Below are 19,851 nucleotides of genomic sequence, written 5' to 3'. Positions count from 1 at the left end.
CTGTATGGGTGGAAGTGTCCTGCAATACATTTCTGCAGGATGTAACCAGCTTTGTCTGTCAGGTTAGGCACTGGCTCACTGCAACCTTGCATTAAAATAAGTGATTGTTAAAAAAAGTATGGATGGACTTCTAGTACAGCATGTACTGTATGTATATTATAACACCTGCTATGATAGGTTCTTGATGAAATAAATGACTAATGCTGTTATTACAAAGTAATTATTCACTGCAAAATTACTACAGCTATCTTTTATTTACATTTATAATTGTGTTCCATATTTCATGCAAGTTAAACATATGCTGCAATTTAATGTTACTGAGGGATTTTGCTGTCAGCTGAGCTCATAGGTCTCAGCCACATTCCTTTAGTAACTCTGACGCACATGAGTAAGTGATTGACAAAAACATATTAAACTATAGCCATTCAATTATCATTGTGCAAAGAGAATATTCCTCAGACATCACTATTACATGTAAAGGGAAAAAGCTGATATTCACCACACACTCATTTTCTTCCTCTTTGTTATTTTTTCAGAAAATCCTGGAGTTAGCCATGGCTGCCAAGGGGGATGTGCTACATGTTCTGATTACAATGGATGTCTGTCATGCAAGCCCCGGCTGTTTTTTTTCTTGGAGAGAAATGGGATGAGGCAGACTGGAGTTTGCCTGCCCTCCTGCCCAAGTGGTTACTATGGCACGAGGTCACCCGACATAAATAAATGCACAAGTAAGTGATAATGAGCATTATTAAAGTGGAAAATCATTATTGAACTTGATCAAACAAATATGAACAAATATAAAAAAGATCAAATTATGTTTACACAAGCGAAACATAGAAATAAAAACAGTAAATAAAACACTTAGTAAATAGAAAAGCAGAATAAAATTAAACCTCTGATTACACTGAATTATGTTGAATAATAAAGTCAAAAATTCACTTGTCTTTGATATTTCTTGTCATTTTTTAAATGTCATTGAATGCAATACAAATGAGAACATACCTGTTTTATACTGCTGTGTTTCTTTTTTTAATAGCCTTGGTCTTTCCTTGACCCCTGTTGCATTAACCCACTTGCACTTTTCCCTGTCTCTTCATCAGGCTAAATCTGTCTTAAACCTGGAGAATTTCCCAGAATCAAGCTTCATTGGTTTGATACCTTAAATAAGAGCTCTGCAATTTCTAACATAACAAAATAATGTTGTCATTACCATGAGTTCATATCAGTGTACTGCTGGACATTTATACTAAGACTACAAAATGAAAGACCAAGCAATGAGTGAGTGTTTTGGTGGTACAGTACAGTATATTATATACAAAAAGCATGAACTTATATTCTATACAGTGCCTTTCAAAAGATTTCACACCCTTCTTATGGTGTCCCATTTTTTAAAACTACAAAATGATACATAAACATTTTTTTAAACGTATTCAAAATGCTGAAACTGAAGACTAAAAAATTATGTTTGCTGCATACATTTTCAAACCCGTGAATTTATTATTTGGTGGAAACACCTTTGACACCAATTACTGCTGCAAGTGTTTTACCCTGTTTGCATACCAGCTTGGTACAGTTTTTGCCAGTTCTTCTTGGCAGATTTGATTAAGCTCTCTAGCATTTGTTCAGACTGCTGATGACCAGCAGTTTTTAAGTTTTCCAAAGATTCTTAATTGGATTCAAGTCAAGACTTTCAAGTGCAGCTATAGCCTTGTGCTTTTCATAATTTTCCTGCTAAAAGGTGAATTTTCACCCCAGTTTACAGACTAAGACATGCACATTTTCTCCCATTTCAACCATTGAACTTTTTAGTTTTTTCAAAGTTGTTGTTGGCCTCATAATTTCAACTGTCACCAGTTTTGTCCTTGCCCAACTGCTCAAGTTGGAGCGATGACCTAATCTAGGCAGTGACTGGTTGGTACAGTACAATATACCTCCCAATTCTAGATAATTGAGTATCAAGATACTAATTGACTAAACTAGGTCATTGGGTAGACCATGCTACCTTATACCTTTTCTTGATCTATCTTTTTCACTGACTTTTCATTGATTGTTTGAAATAGAATACAAACACCTAATACTGTACAGAGCCCTCTCAACTAACTAATGTTTGTGGCTTGTTAAGGTAATTTTGTGCAGCTAAATTGATTTAAGTTTGCCACAGCAAAGGGTTCGAATACTTAAGCAATCATGAGTTTTTCATTCATGTTATGTATTTGCTAGTTTTTGTTGAGTTAACTTGTGGTTGTATATGTAACAGATATTAATTGCTATTTCAAAATGTCATGACTACAGTTTTAAAGTGACAACAGATGATAATTGTACAAGGGTCTGAATAATTTTTCAAGACATTGTATAAATATATTTTCGTTAATCCAATCATAAATAGTCATGAGTATAATTTTGCATGTGAGCCTTCAAAAGTTGCAATTTTTATTAAAGACAAAAACAGCCCAATATTACCATGAAATCTGCAAAAGTCAATGAACTTTTTGCACAACTTCTGAAGAAAGTTACTTGAGAACTATAACAAAAGTACCACAGTTTAAAACTATCAAACTATCTTTTAAGGATATCTCTCAGAAAAGATGGTTCTTATAATAAAGTTGGAATTCTGACATAATATGAAAAAAACTGAAGTAAAACTAAGTAACTTAATATATTGTTTTGCATCTGCTTCATATGTGGTCTTTACTGATCACAGTAAATTACCTTTATAGTTTTTATAGAAAACACAGTTGAAAAGCTTGGCAGAATACAGGAAAATAAGAACTTTAGATTAGTAAGGTTTCTTCCAAGTCTGTCATGGACTGTGAAAATGTAGTTGTATTTATTCTTAGAATATTGTGAACACATATGCATGTTAGGGTTTCATTTTAATTTCAGCATAATTATCTTGAAATTATTATAATATTATATTATCACATGATACAGTATACAGTATATATATATAATATGATAACCCATGTTTGATGTGAAATTAAAGATTAGAAAGTAAAAGAGACAAAAATACAAAAATACCAAAGATTATGACAATGTAAAGGCTAAATGTACCCAATTAATAAAACTATATACAAGTTTTTAAAAAGAAACTGCTTTCATCAGTGTTTTTTGATTGCTGTGCGTTGTTACAGAATTAATGTGCCTCTGGAATGTAGAAAAAAGTGCAATGCTAATTTTGTCTGTAAAGTAAATTCTTCAACCCATTCAAGCCCAAGAAATGTTAATGGTAATAATAGAGATGAGACTACTAACAGCATATTTCTGAGCATTATTTTATCTGCAATTATTCAGAAATGATCACTCTCAAGCACTCATAATATGATGTTCATATCATTAATGAACTGTTACTTTCCAAAGAGAATGGGAAATCCTGTGAACTTTCAAGTTATTTTTCTAAATTAATGTGGATACTTTCCAGAGTTCACACTTCATAAGAGTTTACAATTACATACATTAGCAATATACGTACAGTACATGTATGTTTACTTTAATTTTTCCTCTGTTTTTCAGAATGCAAATCAGACTGTGATGCTTGCTTCAACAAAAATTTCTGCACCAGATGTAAAGCTGGATTTTATTTATATAAGGGAAGGTGTCTAGAGAGTTGTCCAGAAGGACTGGGTCCCAATGACCAGCTGATGGAATGCACCACTATTGGTAAGTTCTCCTAAAGTTTTTGCTTGTCTGTAGAAATGATATCAAACAGTCCCACATATAAATAGAATTATTTAATCAGTGGAAGTATTTTGAAATTCCTAGGTTTTCCTTAATAACAATATGTTGAAAATATACTCATAGGCCATTTATTTGTGTGGTAGGTCTTTTATGGTAGATACACACTGCATTTGCTAAGATTGCTTTTACTAAGATTCAGAGGTAGCATAGAATAATGAGGACTAAAAGATTATGGGATAAATTCCCACCACAGAAACTGCTTTTATATACTTGAACTTCAATTTGTTCAATAAATCCTGCTGTATAGATGGGTGCCAGCATTGTTGGGGTGATACTCTATTGGACTATTGCAGAGATTGGCATTCCTAGTCTTGAGGAACTACAGTCCAGCAGGATTTATAGGCAGCCTTAATTGATCAATGATCAGCGATCTGGAAAGTATGTTAACTCCCCTTAGTAAGTGCTGTAACTGATGGATCTAATCAAGTCATTCAGAATTTAGCTGGAATGAAAATCAGAACATAACATGGATCTCTCAGACATATTCATGCTATTATCATCAGTGTAACAGTTTGTACCTGCACCACATGCATCAATGGAATGCACAGCAGACGTGATATCTCATAAGAAGCAATATCTTTTTTAAAGTTACTTCAAGTAATCACTCTTGCCTAAGCATTTGTATTTTGCCTCCTTCTCCCCCGCCTCCACCTGCTTTTGGATGGGTAGCAACACACTGCTAACCTACCCCAGGCTTGCTGCCAATACAGGAAAATCAGCAAGCTAAGCATTGTAGAACAGTGACACCCTGAAGGATAATGCCAGTAGCTAATAATGCAATGTAATATGTAAGGTCTTATAATTAACGGTTCTCGTTAGTTCTGCTGACTGAATAACAATATTTGTCTGGTATGTACTGTGTTTCTTTCAGAGTGCAAAGCTGATTGTGAGTCCTGCTTCAACAAAAATACATGCACCAGATGTAAAGCTGGTCTTTATTTACATCTAGGAAGATGCCACCATGTTTGTCCGGATGGCTTTGAGCCTACTGATCGATTAATGGAGTGTAGTATTAAAGGTACATTTTCACAATTCACCTGGAAAAGTCTAAAGAGATGAAATGATATGATTTTAAAGTATCTTTTGTTAATGCAAATAATGTCCTATGCCCATGCCAGCATCTTAATTAAAGGGATAAATAAAATCAATAAAGTATGCATAAAGAATTCTCCTGTTAATATTAGCAGTTTGAGATATACTGTAATTTGACATTATTCTTTTTACTTTAAATAAATACAGAAATGAAAACAAATATAGGAGAGTGGTCACATGTTAACTGATACTTGTTAACCCCAAATACATTTTATTTTAGGTGACAAATAGGAGATTAGTAACAGTCAGGGGAAAGATTTTCCACAATGAATAGACAAGTAAAAAAAAAGCTGAAATCAGTATCAATGACCAATCATTCAGAAATGTAAAAGACAGCCAACTTTATAAATTAATTTATTGTAAAATAAACAATGGAAATGTCCATATTCAATTCAGATAAATTCCTTACAATAAGTAATCAAAATTGCAAAGAGCTGATTTTGAAAGGGAAATTTCACATTCTATTGTAGCACAAATAGTTCAGGTTAGGAACATTCTCTTTTTCAAGGCTTTACATCTTGGGTTTGCTCTGTCTTTTTAATTACTTGATATTTCTCATCAACTTAGCCTTTATTATTTGAAAATTCACAGTATCACAATATGCCAAGACTGCTCCATTGAATGCTGTTTGATTTCTCCTTTAAAAGACTGAAATGTATTTAATGTCTTTCTAACATGCTAGTACAATAGCTCTAAATCATTAGAATTTTACCATAAAATAATTCACAGATGAGAATTACACCAAGAAAAAAAAAACATTATGTATGTAATAGAGTGAGAGCGTATAAATTAACAAGAAGTATATCAGTGTATACAAAATGAATACTGCATAACGCATGCTATAGCGGCACATTGGCGTAGTGATTAGTACTGCTGTCTCATAACACTGGGGCCCTGGGTTCAATTTTAAGCCTGGCGTGCTATCTACATGGAGTTTATACAGTATGTTCTTCCTGTGTTTGTGTGGGTTTACTCTGGGAGCTCCAATTTCCTCCAACAGTCCAAAGACATACTAGTAGGTTAATTGGCTTCTGGGAAAACTGTTCCTAGTTGTGAGTGTGTGCCTGTAAATCTGCCCTATGATAGACTGGCATCCTGTCCAAGGTGTACCCTCTCTTGTGCCCTGGTAGGCTCCAGCTCCCTTATAACCTTGAATTGCAAGAAGCAGCTGGAAAACGGGAAGACTGATAACCCACACGTTGTGTGCCACTAAAAAACAGACTTTTTAAATCTATTCTCTGATCATCCCTCAGTGCACTGTGAAGTGGGTGAGTGGAGCACATGGAGCAACTGTTCTCGGAAAGGGAGGACCTGTGGTTTCAGAAAAGGAGAGCAACACCGGAGTCGGGAGATCCTCCAACATCCTTCTGCTCATGGAGACCCCTGCCCAGTTACAATTGAAAAGAGAAAGTGTGTTGTACAAAGGCAGAAATGCGTAAAAGGTAAATATTATTTTCTGTTTGTAAAGCGTGAATCTGTTTTGAGTTGACCACTTTCTACATACAGTACCTAGTACTTCTACATAGTGTATTTTTGACAGCCTTCCCAGATCACAGGTTTTATTCTATCCTTGCATATTTCCTGTACTGTATTAATACTAAATTCATTAATACTAAATTCCAGCAACTAGTTTTAGTACTGATATTTTACTTACAATGCGCTTAAAATTCACGGGATCTATTGAGATATTAGATAAGAGAAAAAAAGAGAAAGAAGATGACATTCAGCAATGATGCAGAAAAAGGAAACGTTCAAGTGAAGGCTCTTGATTTATATCTGAATGAGTGCAGTTTGTGTAAGATGTAAATCAGTGCTCTCTCCAAGACGTGTGGCATCATGCATCACAAATCTGGGGAGTGCAGTGAAAAATACATGGGCTGCACCAGCCAACTATTAAGTATATACAGGAATGACGTCAGTTTGGCCAGGACGTTCTGGTGGAAAGGAGGTATACCTGTCCAAGAAGCAAGATAAAATACCTGATCTCAACTTTATTTCCTTGAACTGATGCAATGTCAAAATTACATTTCATAAGTATAAATACTTATTTAGAATGTCTATATTTTGGCTCTGTTGATATTGTATTTTATTTTGTACTCAGATTCAGATTTTTGTTTTGGTCTTTGTGTTCTACATTAATAATGTTTCTTTATTAGCCCAATACAATATCGTGCATTAGGAATTCATCTTTTCACATACCCCAGCTTTTCTCCATGGAGACACAGACAGGGAGAGAAGCTTGGGGTCAGAGCGCAGGGTCGGCCATTGTACGGCACCCCTGGAGCAGTTAGGGTTAAGGGCCTTGCTCAGGGGCCCAACAGAGTAGGATTCTTCTGCCGGCCGCAGGATTTGAACCGGCAACCTTCCAGTCATAGGCACAGATCCTTAGCCACAGAGCCACTGCTCCGGGTGTCCCGTTCTTAGAATTCTAGAAAATATATAACTCACATTTTGAAATTAATATTTAATCACTAAATGTTCTTAAATAAAAAAGATAATTTTTTTTGGTTTTTAATCTCCGGTGGGAGTTTACATAAAGGAAAAATGTACATCCTGAGGCCCCACAGTCAAAAATATTTTATTATTGTTTAAACACCTCAGTACAGTGAGTACAAATGAAGTAAAATCAGCTACCATCCAGATCATATCAATTAATTTATCTAGGGTACAAAAGTTTAGCTTTGCATTATGTAGAAATAGGAAGTGATTTGTTAAGAAATACTACAGGACGTTTTATGTCTGCAGCTTAGACCCCTTGAAATGCAGCTCTGGCCTCATACTTTCCCTCACGTAAATCAAAAGAAAAACATTGAATTCCCTTTAGGTGCCCTCTGAATCAGACACAAGAGAGAAGTTTCAGGGAGCTTGAAGTCTTGGGATGGTCACGGTAGTTCTGGTGTGGAGGGCTGCAGCCATGAGTGTATTCTAAAGACACCAGAGTTGGTTAATGACCTTCCTTTGTGATTATCCAGCAGGCTGCTCACTTTAAAAATGAACTGTAAACTAATTACTATATCCTCTGGACCAAGGGTGTTTATATTCTGCATACGCCACAGGGTTAGAAGATCAACCAAAACAAACAATCCTTGTAATAATGTGAAACAGTATTCTTTTACAGAACCTACCCCCCCACTCCATTTGTTTGTTGTTACTTATGCCAAGTGCTTCTTTTTTGTTGTTATTAGAGGGAAGTTAATATTTTGAAACACTTAATACATTGCGTGATTTCCAAATATTCCAGTATTTAAAAACAATCAGCAGTTCACAGGCTGCACTAGACTCGTACGTTCAGATCTTTTGTAGCCATAATAGGCTTTTTGACTAGGTGCTTGAAACATAATACTTATACTGAATGTAATAAACTGTATCCAACATAGCTGGTTCATAGTGGTTCAGTAATTTATAGATTACTGGCATGCTCAATAAGATTCAGTGATACTGCACATCCTGTACAAAGTGACTGAATCTCAGAGAGCAAGAAAGCTATAAATATTTACGCTTGTGTTCCTTCCAGCTGCTTTTTTGCATGTTTACACGAAATTTCCTAATTTGTTCTCCAAAGTGTTGTTTTCCTATCTGTGTCTGAAGGCTTTAGCTCTTAAAAGAAAACAGGCTATAAATGGCTTCCAAGGTTAAAGCATTCCTCAGACATGACAGGCCAAAGGCTTTAATCTTTGTGTGGCTCCCAAAAAACCCAGAGATGACACCACATCTGGTACAAGGATATTGCCCCTTGTCATTAGCTTAATTGTGCTCCTCTGCATCACAATTACAATAGCAAGGAAATTGTCTGGTCTGGGGCCATGACCAGCCTTTCAATTTTCACTTTGATTCTGGCACCTTTTCCCAGTTCTGCAAACTTTATTTTCTTTTGGCTATCAAGAGAAACTCACAACTCATTTATATGCTACCTTTAAACAGTCCTGAAATGGAAAGGTCCAGGCTGCATCTATACTTCATACTTGCTCAACGTTCTTTATAGTTCTTTAATGTCAGAAGACATAGTTTTATAATTTAAGGAAACTTAACTTTTAAATTTAAGAAGCAGTTGAATTGAACAAAATCTTATGTAGTTACAGTGTCTAGCAAAGGTAATAGGAAGTACCCTTCCTACTGTACAGTATGTCGCAATGATATGCCATTTTGTAAAATTACACATTATTTTTAATTAATATTGTTAGAAAGTTTGGGATATATAAATTTTGGCCATGTTTGAAAATGCTGTGAGTTCTTCTATTTCTCTGGCACAGTTCTGGTGATAGAGTAATAAATCAGTGTCATACCTTGGCAAGACATATATTTACTATTAATAATTAAGACAGCTACACAACGTACAAAGATTCATGTACAAATTAACGCATTTCAGAGGCCTAAATCCACAGAACTAGCACCCCAGAATTCTACCCCATCACCTGAAAGCACTACAGCACTAAAAAAGCCAAAGATAGAATAATCCAGTGTCCTAATACAGTGATGCATGAATATCAATCAGAACTAAATCTCCCTTCCTACTACATGGATGCCAGAAAGTTAACAGGAATCAATCTCCCTTTTCTAAAAATGCATCACAAAATTAGAATAGAATATTTAGTATGAGAATTCATTAAATAAACTAAATCTCCTAAAATAAATACGACAGAAAACTCTCTAAAATAATGTTCAGATTACATAGCCAGAACCTAGTCTTTACTGATCAGAACAACATCCTCTCACATGGCAAATGTTTGAAAAAGAGGTGTGTATTCTCCTGTTTTTCTGTCTTCCTTCCTCCTTATGACCTGTCTTTGTTTGTCTCTGTATTTATGTTGTGCCCTATGGCTATTAAGATAGCCATTATTTACTATTAAGTTAATTAACAAGAATTTTATCATTTATGTTTACCATCTACTTAGCCCACCTACACTTCAATTGATACCCTTTTTCTGTGAAGCTTTCTGAGATAGGCCTTGAGTATAGAGTAGTGCAAGATGTAAAGTGCAAATGACACACTCCCTGGATCTTTACAATATTTTAATATCTTAATATGTTATGCTGAATATTTCATTCAAACCCTAATGCTAAAACTGAAGACTTCTAAAGTAAGATAAGTTACAGTAAATGTCAGCAAGAACTAACAGAAAAAAAAGTTGATTGCATAACAATTCAGACCCGTGAACTCAATACTTGGTAGAAACACTTTTAGCAATAATTTCAGGTGCAATACGTTTGGGTAAGATTTTAATCACATTGAAGACACTCATCAGTGGGGAGGAGAATAGGGTAATGAAGTAAATTTATAGGGGGGAATTTGGCCAGGAAACTGAGGTAACACTCCTTCTCTTTTTGAGAAATGCCCTGGGATTTTTAATGGCCACTGAGACTCAGGACCTCTGTTTTACTATTCATCCAAAGGAGAGCATCTTTTTTTCAGTATAAAGTCCCCATCACTATACTGGGGCAGTAGGATCCACACAGACTGCAGGGTGAGTACCCCTTACTAGCCCCACTAACACCTCTTCCAGCAGAAACCTTAGGTATCCTAGGAGGTCTCCCATTCAAGTACTGGCCAAGCTCACACCTGCTTATCTTTAGTGGGTTACCAGTTGTGAGTTGCAGGGTGATATAGTTTCTGGCTATAAGATGGGTTTGCTATTCTGTCATATAGACCAGGGGTGACTGGGATATTACTGACTGATGCACATTTTCGTCTATTTTAGCCACTGAGCTGTGTAGTTATTTCTAAGTTGTCATTAGCCTTAAAACAGCATCCATCACCCATTTCCTGCTTGCCCAGCAGCTCACTTAGAGGGATGAACTGATCTAGGCAGTGTCTGGGTGCCTTCCACTTCTTAATGATAGACTTCACCGTGATCAAAGAAATATTAAAGGTTTTGAAATTTCTGTATACTCTTATCATGCACTTTGCCTTTATACAGCTTTATTCTTGAGTTGTTTTGAAAGCTCCTTGATTTTCATAGTTGAATCCATGCTTGAAATTCACTACCCAGCTGAGGGAACTAATGGAGACAGGTGTATTTATTGTGAAAACATGTGAAGCACTATTATTGCACACAAACATGGCCAAATGGCTTATTGTGGAAGGCAATTTTGTGCACCTAAATTGACAGAGCAAAGGGTTTGAATACTTATGCAATCATGACTTTTCCATTTTTTGTTCTTATTAATTATCTATCGCTTCTTTTTGCTATTTTTTTCTTTGAATGTGTGAAGTAGGTTGTGTACAGTATATAACCTATATTAATTGATCATTATAAGTGTCATGAGCACAATCTACATGACAAGTCATGATTTCATATAAAATTGTCATATGTTAATGTGTAGTATTTTTAGGTAAGCTGATAAAAAACCTATATAAATAGGCATTAAAAAGACATGGTTTTAATCAATAGAGAAACACAAAAGAGGAACTATGACCCACTTGGGTTATGATGATTGCCTACTTACTATTTTTATTATTGAAAACAGCCTGTCTATGAGAAAAACTACCTATAGAATTAGATGGCGGCAGACAAGTTGAGGAACAGGCCAAATCTTGGCCAGTACAGTGTCACCACACAGCCCTAGATCTGTGAGACCCATCTACCTAATTATTCTCAATTGCTCTGACTACATCACAAAAATTCAAAAAAAGAGCTAACCTTTACAGAATGACTGCAGAATGACTGTATCTTATGATTTACATGGAACAAATCCTCTTGATCAAAGGCTGTTAACATGTAGATTAAAACTGAAAAATTAAATTGCTCTCTTCAAGTGAAAAGAGAACACCTGACATGGCAGAAGAAAGAGGTGGTGGAGTAATGTATTCATCAATAAATGTCATACAACTCTAGAGAGACTTGATAGAAGAGGTTTTGTGGCAGTATGTGTGGGGGGCATTATTGTAAGCATTAGAAAGCATATTTTAAGAATTACAGCTCAGAGATCCAGTAGTATCCAATAGTAATTCTACTTCTGCAAGCCAATCCTGAAGTGTTTCCAGCAGGACAATGTAAAGCTCACAGTGATAAAATTACAACAGAATGACTTCAAGTTAACCAATAAACAAATTAAACATAAAGAAGGCAAAATTGTGTCTTTTCTCCTTATCTGACTCCAACAAAACATTTGTGGGAACAACATGAACATACCGTCAATTGGAAACAACCGCATCCAGCAAATCTTAGACTGCAGCTACACAAAGAGAGTGCCAGAACATCCCACAGCAGTCTATTTAGGGGCTGATCAGGTCTACACATCATTGCTGTCAGGAATCTGTTAATGCCCAAGGAAGAAATACCTAACACTAATCTTAATTAGTCATCTTTGTTTTAATTTTGACATTGTCTTACATTTAATACTGGAATCTTATCATAATTCTTTTGCCTTTAATTTTATTGATGTTTTCTGTATTTTTGTTCAATGTCTATATTGAATATACACAGAGCATGAAAAGAAAATCAGTATACTTATGCATTGTGTGAAGGCAGTAGTTTCAGGCAAAATGGAGATTCTTGCTTGAGCCACATTCTCTAGCCTTAGGGAATCATCTGCTGCCCTCAATCACTTGACCAGTTGTGAGAAAACGATTGGTCAGGTGTTTAAAAACCAGGAATAAGAGGCTAGCTGAGTTGATTTTCAATCTGCTGACTGGAGGACAGAAAACAGATCCACTGTGTATGAAATCACCAGAGGGTAAAGTGACAGACTAACTAATTGGAAGTCTTAGTAACTCTAGAATACTCTTGAAGATAGTCTCAGAGAGTAACTTGCATGTTTGAGAGTTGTTTCAGTAGCCATAAACAGCTTAGCTGCCTGGCAGTATTAATAAAGAGGGACCAGAATTCTAGTTGGCACCTCAAAAAGGAGCTGAGACCTCTGGTTTTGGTTTGTTTTTTTCTGTTTCCTGCAGTGTGAATAAAGAGCACTGGCTGTGTACCTTATACGTTTTCATTTTTATTGGGTCCACCTATACTTAAAAATCCTTTTATGACAAATCCAAAGCTGAGATGTCACAGAATGTATTTTTTAGAAGATATTTTAGATAGTGATTAAATGTTTCTAGCACCATTTTAATTAAGTGACTATTTTATGAATAACTGTGATACACACAAGTAATTTTTAATAGTTATATACTGTAAGCACCAAATTCCTCATCAGATTTATTCAAGTAAACAATTTATTCTTGCCATCTCTTGCTATGTAATTTCTTGGTCATTTCATCTGCTGAAGAATAATCCTCATCAGCAGTATCATTGTCTACATCAACATTTAAAATACTATTTTTTAGATTGTTAAAATGTATGTGATTTAAGTTTGTTTTTTATCATTGAGTTAGTACTGTATTTGCCATGTTTTAAAACAGGAGAATTAATAAAGAAAATATTACAATTGAAGGAAAATACGGGCAATTGTAAATAATCCCTTTTAACTGATAACTTGCAACAAGCGAGTTTGTTCTGTATATACAGCATTTGTATGTCTACTTCGTTTAAGTGGAACATCAGTTCAAAATAAAGGGGGTGATGTTGTATGCAGTACCTTCTTTCACCTTGATGAATGTTTTAAATAGGAGAATAAATTTAAAACTTGAATTCCCCCTCCAAAGTTTTTAAACTTGTGCTTGTCAACTTTTACAACAATGACTGTATTTTTTTCTTCCTTTGGCTGTATTACAAAGGACAATTACATCTCCTTAAGCTAACATTGGAACACTGGAAACACTTAAATACCATACAGTACTTACACAGTATGATTAGTAACAATTACATTAGTTTTTTTGTGGTTTTCACCACCAGTTTTGCCACCATGCTCCTTGCTGAATATTGTTCTCATTTAAATATCATTCATCTTAAAATCTGTATTCATCCTAAAATCGTAAATACTATCAAGAAATAAAAAATTGTTTTAATTTCAGTATTAGCTTAAAAAAATTTAAAACATTCTTAAAACATTTAAAAAGCTTAAAAGCATTCTTCTACCTTGATTCCTATTCATTTTCCAGAGCACAACTGTAGTTCCCTTGCCCTTACAGGTTTTGAAATTCAAGATATGGGAATAATCAATTTCATATGTTGACTTTGTATAAATAAATAATGAAAACTTAAATAAAAAAACTATTATAATATCCCCTTCTTAAGGATGACTCACTCTGTATAACCCCTGAAGCATTCCTGTTTTGTTTATTCTGTAACTCCATGCTGTCAAAGAACTCGTACTGCTTTCAATAGCAGTTCTTTCACGCTGCATTAAACTGTTAGTGTAACTAGACTCAGCCTTATTTCTTATGGTTTTGTGGGAAGGGAGTTTTAAATAAACAGAAAAAAGTCACTTTATGAGTGTACCCTAACAGTTTCCAGAGTAGTTCCAGTTGTATCTTTTCACTAGTAACTTTTCTCCTTGTTATTTCTAGAAAGCAGACTAAACATAGAGTTGTGATACACCACAGCATAACATCATTTGGATTTCTGGTATGTTTAAGACTGTGTCAGCTGATGTGAGTGGTCCTAGGTCAAAACTGTTACCCTTCTGAGATTTATGGAACCAAACGACATCTGAGAGGAAAAAGCAGAGCAAGACCATTTAAATCTTTGATTCTACATTGACACACAGAATGTAACACTAATGGCAAGTGTGTGTACTGTATTTTCCAAAGAAATCATGCTCAACATAAAACAGACTTTCAGTGGTACATAACGACTCCTACACAATAACACCAAATAAACCAAAAACTCGTATCTTTTGTGTTGTTTTTGTTTTCCCAATATATTTTAGTTTGTAAAATTATAGCATTTTTTATTTCATGCAGTATGTAAGTATGGCTATTCTAATCAAAATGCAAGTAATCTAGATCTTGATATAAAACATAGTTAACTTATTTCTTATTTTCGTAAATATTCTTAATGTACAGTAAAAGAGAAACTAGAATGGAGTTGAACAATCTAATTAAGTTAGTTATCTGAACTGTCAAATGTTATTTAGAAATGTGTTTTGTCATTTTTTGTGAAATGTTCTGCATGTTTGAGCCAGGAATGAATTGGATTCTACTGTCATCAAGATGTCATTTAAACTTAATTACATGGCAGATAAGGATACTTTGTTTCTTGGGTATATACATTTCAGTACATTTGTAGTGCACCAGAAATGCTGGTATAGGTGTAAATCATGGCACATAATAAAAAGAAATGAGACTACATAAAGCTTTGGATCACATGTACAACCCTTGTCAGCCTTACATTCGGCACTTCTGTAGCTTTATTAATACAAATGAAATATTGGATTAATAGCCCATAAAACTAATTTTAACCCACAGCATTTAAAATAAGAGGAACACTCCTAAACTCCTGGCGGACACACTATTGCTTTACATGGTAAAAGAGCTCCCCAAAGTGGTAGAAGAAAGGAACTGATCCCAAAGGAAAATGACCCCTAGAATGTAGCATTTCATTTAAGTCCTTTATTTGTGATGTAAACCTTTCCCTTCAAACCACCTTGCTTCAAAGAACTACAACAAAAACATACAAACAAACAAAAACAAAAAATTCAGATGTCTGTCAGAAAATAAAACCAAACAAGGCAACTTGGTAACCAGGATAAAAGCAATCTGATGTCTTAACAGTTTCCTAATAGTTTGACAGCTGTACAATTTTATCATATCACTCAGAGAAAAATGTAAATGTTCTGTTGGATGTGTTCCACTTGTAGTTAGTCAGCCAGTGGATGATACTCCTTCATGAGCATGGGGCCTCATTTAAGGACCGAAAAACAGAAACACAAGGCCTGGAGTGTTAAAAGGGAAAAATTAAATATCCCTAGACTTAATTAAAAGAGACTTATATGAAAGGCTGCAAGACAAAAAAAAAATGAAAATGACAATATACAGTATGTACACAATTCTTTAGAACAGAAATTAAAATGAAAAATCATCGGTAGGCAGAAATAATTCCCTTACTAACCATTATAATCAATACCATGGCTAAAATTCATTTTTATATTATAGGCAAGAATGTTTTAAAAAATGAATATTAATTCATGATTCAGTAGTGGTTTTGTTTTGATGTATATGAAAACAATATGTGCAATTTCTGAATTTTCAGTTATTTTTATGAAGAGTGTTCTTTTTTATGTTTGCTTAACACAAAATGTTTAAAAAGAATTAAATTATCAAGCACGCCCTACATCATCAATTTCAATACCAGTGTTAACCATTCCCTTTCTAAGCTACAGGAACAATTCTCTCCAATCTTTATATGTACTGTTATTTCTTTAGGCATTTGTAATTGTTTTGATGCATAAGCCAATATTTTTGAGGCCAGCTCTCTTAGTTATATCAGCTTTATGCAGATATTTGCTTACTGTTTCACATCATATGTTGAGGTCTGATCTGCACTTTAACTTACAACTTACAGTGTTGAATGCTCTATACAAGATGACTAGCTTTGAAAATCTGAACAATTTGCCAAGGCCACTTTGTATCTTTTACAGATTACTCTTTCTTGTGAAGCAATTCCACAATTATTGTATTTTTATTTGACTTTTAAAAATCTTAAAACGCTTACAATTTACTCTTTCTAATGTGGTGCTCAGCGCAATGTCAGATCACATGAAATATTAGTGAGTAACTCAGTTATTTGAGGTTCTGAAAGCTTTGTTCAACTTTTTGAGTGAAGGAGGAATGCACACTCCATAACAACACTAGTATGGACTTATCTACAGTATTATATAACGTTTTGCATAACCCAACTGTGGATTGATATAGTTTATTAGTAAGAGTTCATTAAATATATTAAATATAAGCAGTACATATACTACAGTATATATCTATGGTTTATATACAGTACAATAATATAGCACCTTGTACAAACAAAGAGACTTGATGAGACAGATAATGAGAGGAAATTAAAGATAAAATTAACTTACAATGTATGCTCTGTACCTAATGCTAAAAAAGGGTACCATTTTTCCTTTCCAGGGAGGAAGGGGAAAGGTGAGAGGAGAGGGCGACCTAACAGAAGGGAACATCAGGACAGCAGACAAGAGGAAAGAGATATCCACAATAGGGAGGACTCAGAGAACAAAAACAAGACTGAACAGAGGAGACGGAAAACACAAAACAAGGAACAGATCTCTACAGCTGGGAGCACTGCACACTAACAGACTCACTGGAATGTTAAAGACTGAAGATGCTGCTAACTGTATAATTTAAATATAGACTTAAATGCACAAGACAAGAAGATGCCTGCACCTTTGATTTGGTGCACACTTTGAGGACATCAACCTACTTCATCTACTTTTATTCTCCAATTTGGATGGCAAATTTAAGAGTGAGTTAGAAACCACCTTTCCAGGCTTAAAGGAGCACAATGGAGTGACAAATTATAAATCCTTTGTGACTGATGAGGTTCTTGTTAACTTTTTATTTGGTGAGGCCCAGGTCCATCACTACATCAAGGTTTGAATGTAGGTATTGTGACTTTATTTAGAGTTATGTAGGTGTCTAATAATTGCTGAGTAAATTAAAATAAAATGTGCTTAATGTGTCATTTACATACAGACAACAGGATTCTACGACTGCATGTTGATAAATAGTTTTGTGTGGCAAAATAAAAAAGCAAAAACAAAATAAAACTAGTTCAGTACTACATTTTTAATGATGGTTTTTCTTCACAAATGCACAATATTTTTCCCTGAGATATTTTTTTTCAATGCCACAGAAAGAGAAAGCTTACCTTTTAGTTTAAATAGGTACATTGCCAATGCATTATTTCATGTGACATGAAAAGCCACTAAACAAATCAAAGCACCTGTATGTCAAATAAACTATATTGGATTAATATATTTTTGGTTTGTGTACCTTATTTGTCTGTTGTAAGCATAACAGTTTGCAATTTGTGCTTCCATTACATCATGCTTTATAATTAGTAACAAATGGTTTTCTTCTGTGAGGCTGAGAGTTTTTCTTCCTATAGTGTAACAAAATGTTTACCTCATCAGAAAATATACAGCTGGTTCAAACCAAAGCTTGCAATAAATAGCTGTAACTTCATGGTTATATTTTTCCACTTTCCAATTTACCTTTGTACACATAGGTTTGTATATATTAATTAGCTTAATGTTTCTATCTGTTGTATCCTTTTGTTTTGTGGAAACACCATGTGATTAATTTTCTTGTGATACTTGTCTTCAAAATATGCCACGTCTCAGAAAGGTAGCTCAGATTCTTAAGCCTGCTTTGTTAGTCTGGGGTAAGGAGCAAGCACTGAGTAAAACCTGACATTTAATTGGAAGAACTAGGAATGTATTGCAGTTGGTTAGCTTGGTTAACTTGATATAGTTTACTACTTGATTTAAAGAATTGTTTTGGCCACATACAGTAAATTGATATTCATAGGTTGAATACAATGTTATCTACAAAGGTTTCAGTTCACTTTAGTAGGAATCAAAGCATGCTCAATACCAAAACAAAAGGCACTGCTTCATTCTGCAGTACACTGTACAGTATGTGTCTATTTAAATTTTCTGTCAATGTTGATGAAACTATTCACAAATAACAGAGATGTGATAGGAAACTTCTTTAGTGGTGCTGATATTGCAGAAAGTGACCTATAAGGAGGACCTTCAATTCAAATTGATAAAAGAATCAAATGCCATCAGTTACCTTTCATTTCAGAGTTGAAGCTCACATATTTTTAAAAATTCACAATCTAGAATACGGTCAGTTTTCCAACATGTGATGTGTGGCTAAACTCTAGTAACTTTCATCGTAAACCCATTAGCCTACACAAACACACATTAAATTTAATTTAATCACATTAAATGTACTGGAGGGTGGCATGATGGAGCAGTGGCTAGCATTGATGCCTTAAAGCACTGTGGCCCTGGGTTCAAAACCTTACCTTTTCTGAGTTTGTATGTTCTCCCATTTTCAACGTCAGCTTTTGCCAAGTGCTCCAGTTTCATCCAACAATCCAAAGATATCCATCTATCCATTTTCTGGCCACTTCCTTCAATTCAGAATCGTGGGGGAGCTGGAACCCATCCCAGCAAGCAACATTTACAAGGCAGGGTACACCCTGGATGGGAAGAAGGGCACACAAAGACACAGACATGCACACTCTCACACGACGTTCAATTTTCCCGTCCCGTCCAGGGTCTTTCCTGCCTTGCGCCTGTTGCTTGCTGTGATAAGACTCTGGCTCTCCCATGACCCTGAATTGAAGGAAGTGGCTAGAAAATGTACTGGAGATCCTGTATATACTGTATATAAGTAAAGACATTTTCTTTCTAAACTGTTTAACCTTCTTTCTACAAATGTCCTGAGCCAATACAAGCTGCACATCTGTGATGCATATTTTGCTCTAGATAGAAGATGTTGTGGGATTCTGTCTTTTTATAAACAAATGTATGGACTGACATATGCCTCTTTATTCACTTCATTAAATGCTCCACTAGAGCCGAGGTATGACATGTAAGGGAATTCATGGCATAACTGGCACACTCTCATGAGGACATGTGCTGTCTTGCTGTCCTTGATTCATCCCTAAAGTTGACTTGACTCTGTTGAGTCAGTCTGAAGTATTGCTCTAACACATGTATGACACAAAGACATTCTCTTGATAAACATATTGGTTAAAATACTTTTCTTTCTTGATTTTCACTAAGATTGACCTCATAACCTTTGCACAATAAACCTACTCACTAATAATGTGACATAAATAGTTCTGACTACTGCATAAGCCACATTTAAGTGTATCACAGTCATGAATTATCAGTTTATCAAAATGACACCAAAACATTTTCTCCATCTTCAATAACCTTATTTTTCTAAAAATATACATGCAGACATTGAATGAAAACAATTAAACATTTTGATGATCTTTAGTATAGACTGAATATTTAATTCGGAGTATTATGCACAGGTAGCAAAAACATAAGTTACTGTATATATGCTGTAAAATTGGAAATCACTAAGTCTGAAGGTTAGTGAAGATAAGACTTCATGAAAAAGGTGTCCATGGTGACATATTATTTATGTTTTCAAGACAT

General features: G+C 34.8%; 1 protein-coding gene across 1 annotated transcript in view; it reads left to right on the top strand.

Annotated features, from left to right (window-relative positions):
- The window catches only part of rspo3 (R-spondin 3), a 30,054-nt gene extending 12,413 nt beyond the window's left edge, over positions 1–17,641 (top strand). The window contains exons 3-7 of the mRNA XM_088625677.1: positions 537–728; positions 3,511–3,657; positions 4,607–4,753; positions 6,081–6,269; positions 16,778–17,641. Of these exons, the coding sequence (XP_088481803.1) occupies positions 537–728; positions 3,511–3,657; positions 4,607–4,753; positions 6,081–6,269; positions 16,778–16,959 (857 nt within the window). The 3' untranslated portion in view covers positions 16,960–17,641. The remainder of the gene's footprint in view (positions 1–536; positions 729–3,510; positions 3,658–4,606; positions 4,754–6,080; positions 6,270–16,777) is intronic.
- The last annotated feature ends 2,210 nt before the right edge of the window (positions 17,642–19,851 follow it).

The sequence above is a fragment of the Lepisosteus platostomus genome, chromosome 3 (genome assembly GCF_059453375.1).
Source record: "Lepisosteus platostomus isolate fLepPlt1 chromosome 3, fLepPlt1.hap1, whole genome shotgun sequence".
In the NCBI taxonomy this organism is placed as follows: domain Eukaryota; kingdom Metazoa; phylum Chordata; class Actinopteri; order Semionotiformes; family Lepisosteidae; genus Lepisosteus; species Lepisosteus platostomus.
Note: the sequence above shows the minus strand (reverse complement) of the source record. Positions and strands in the feature narration are given on the sequence as shown.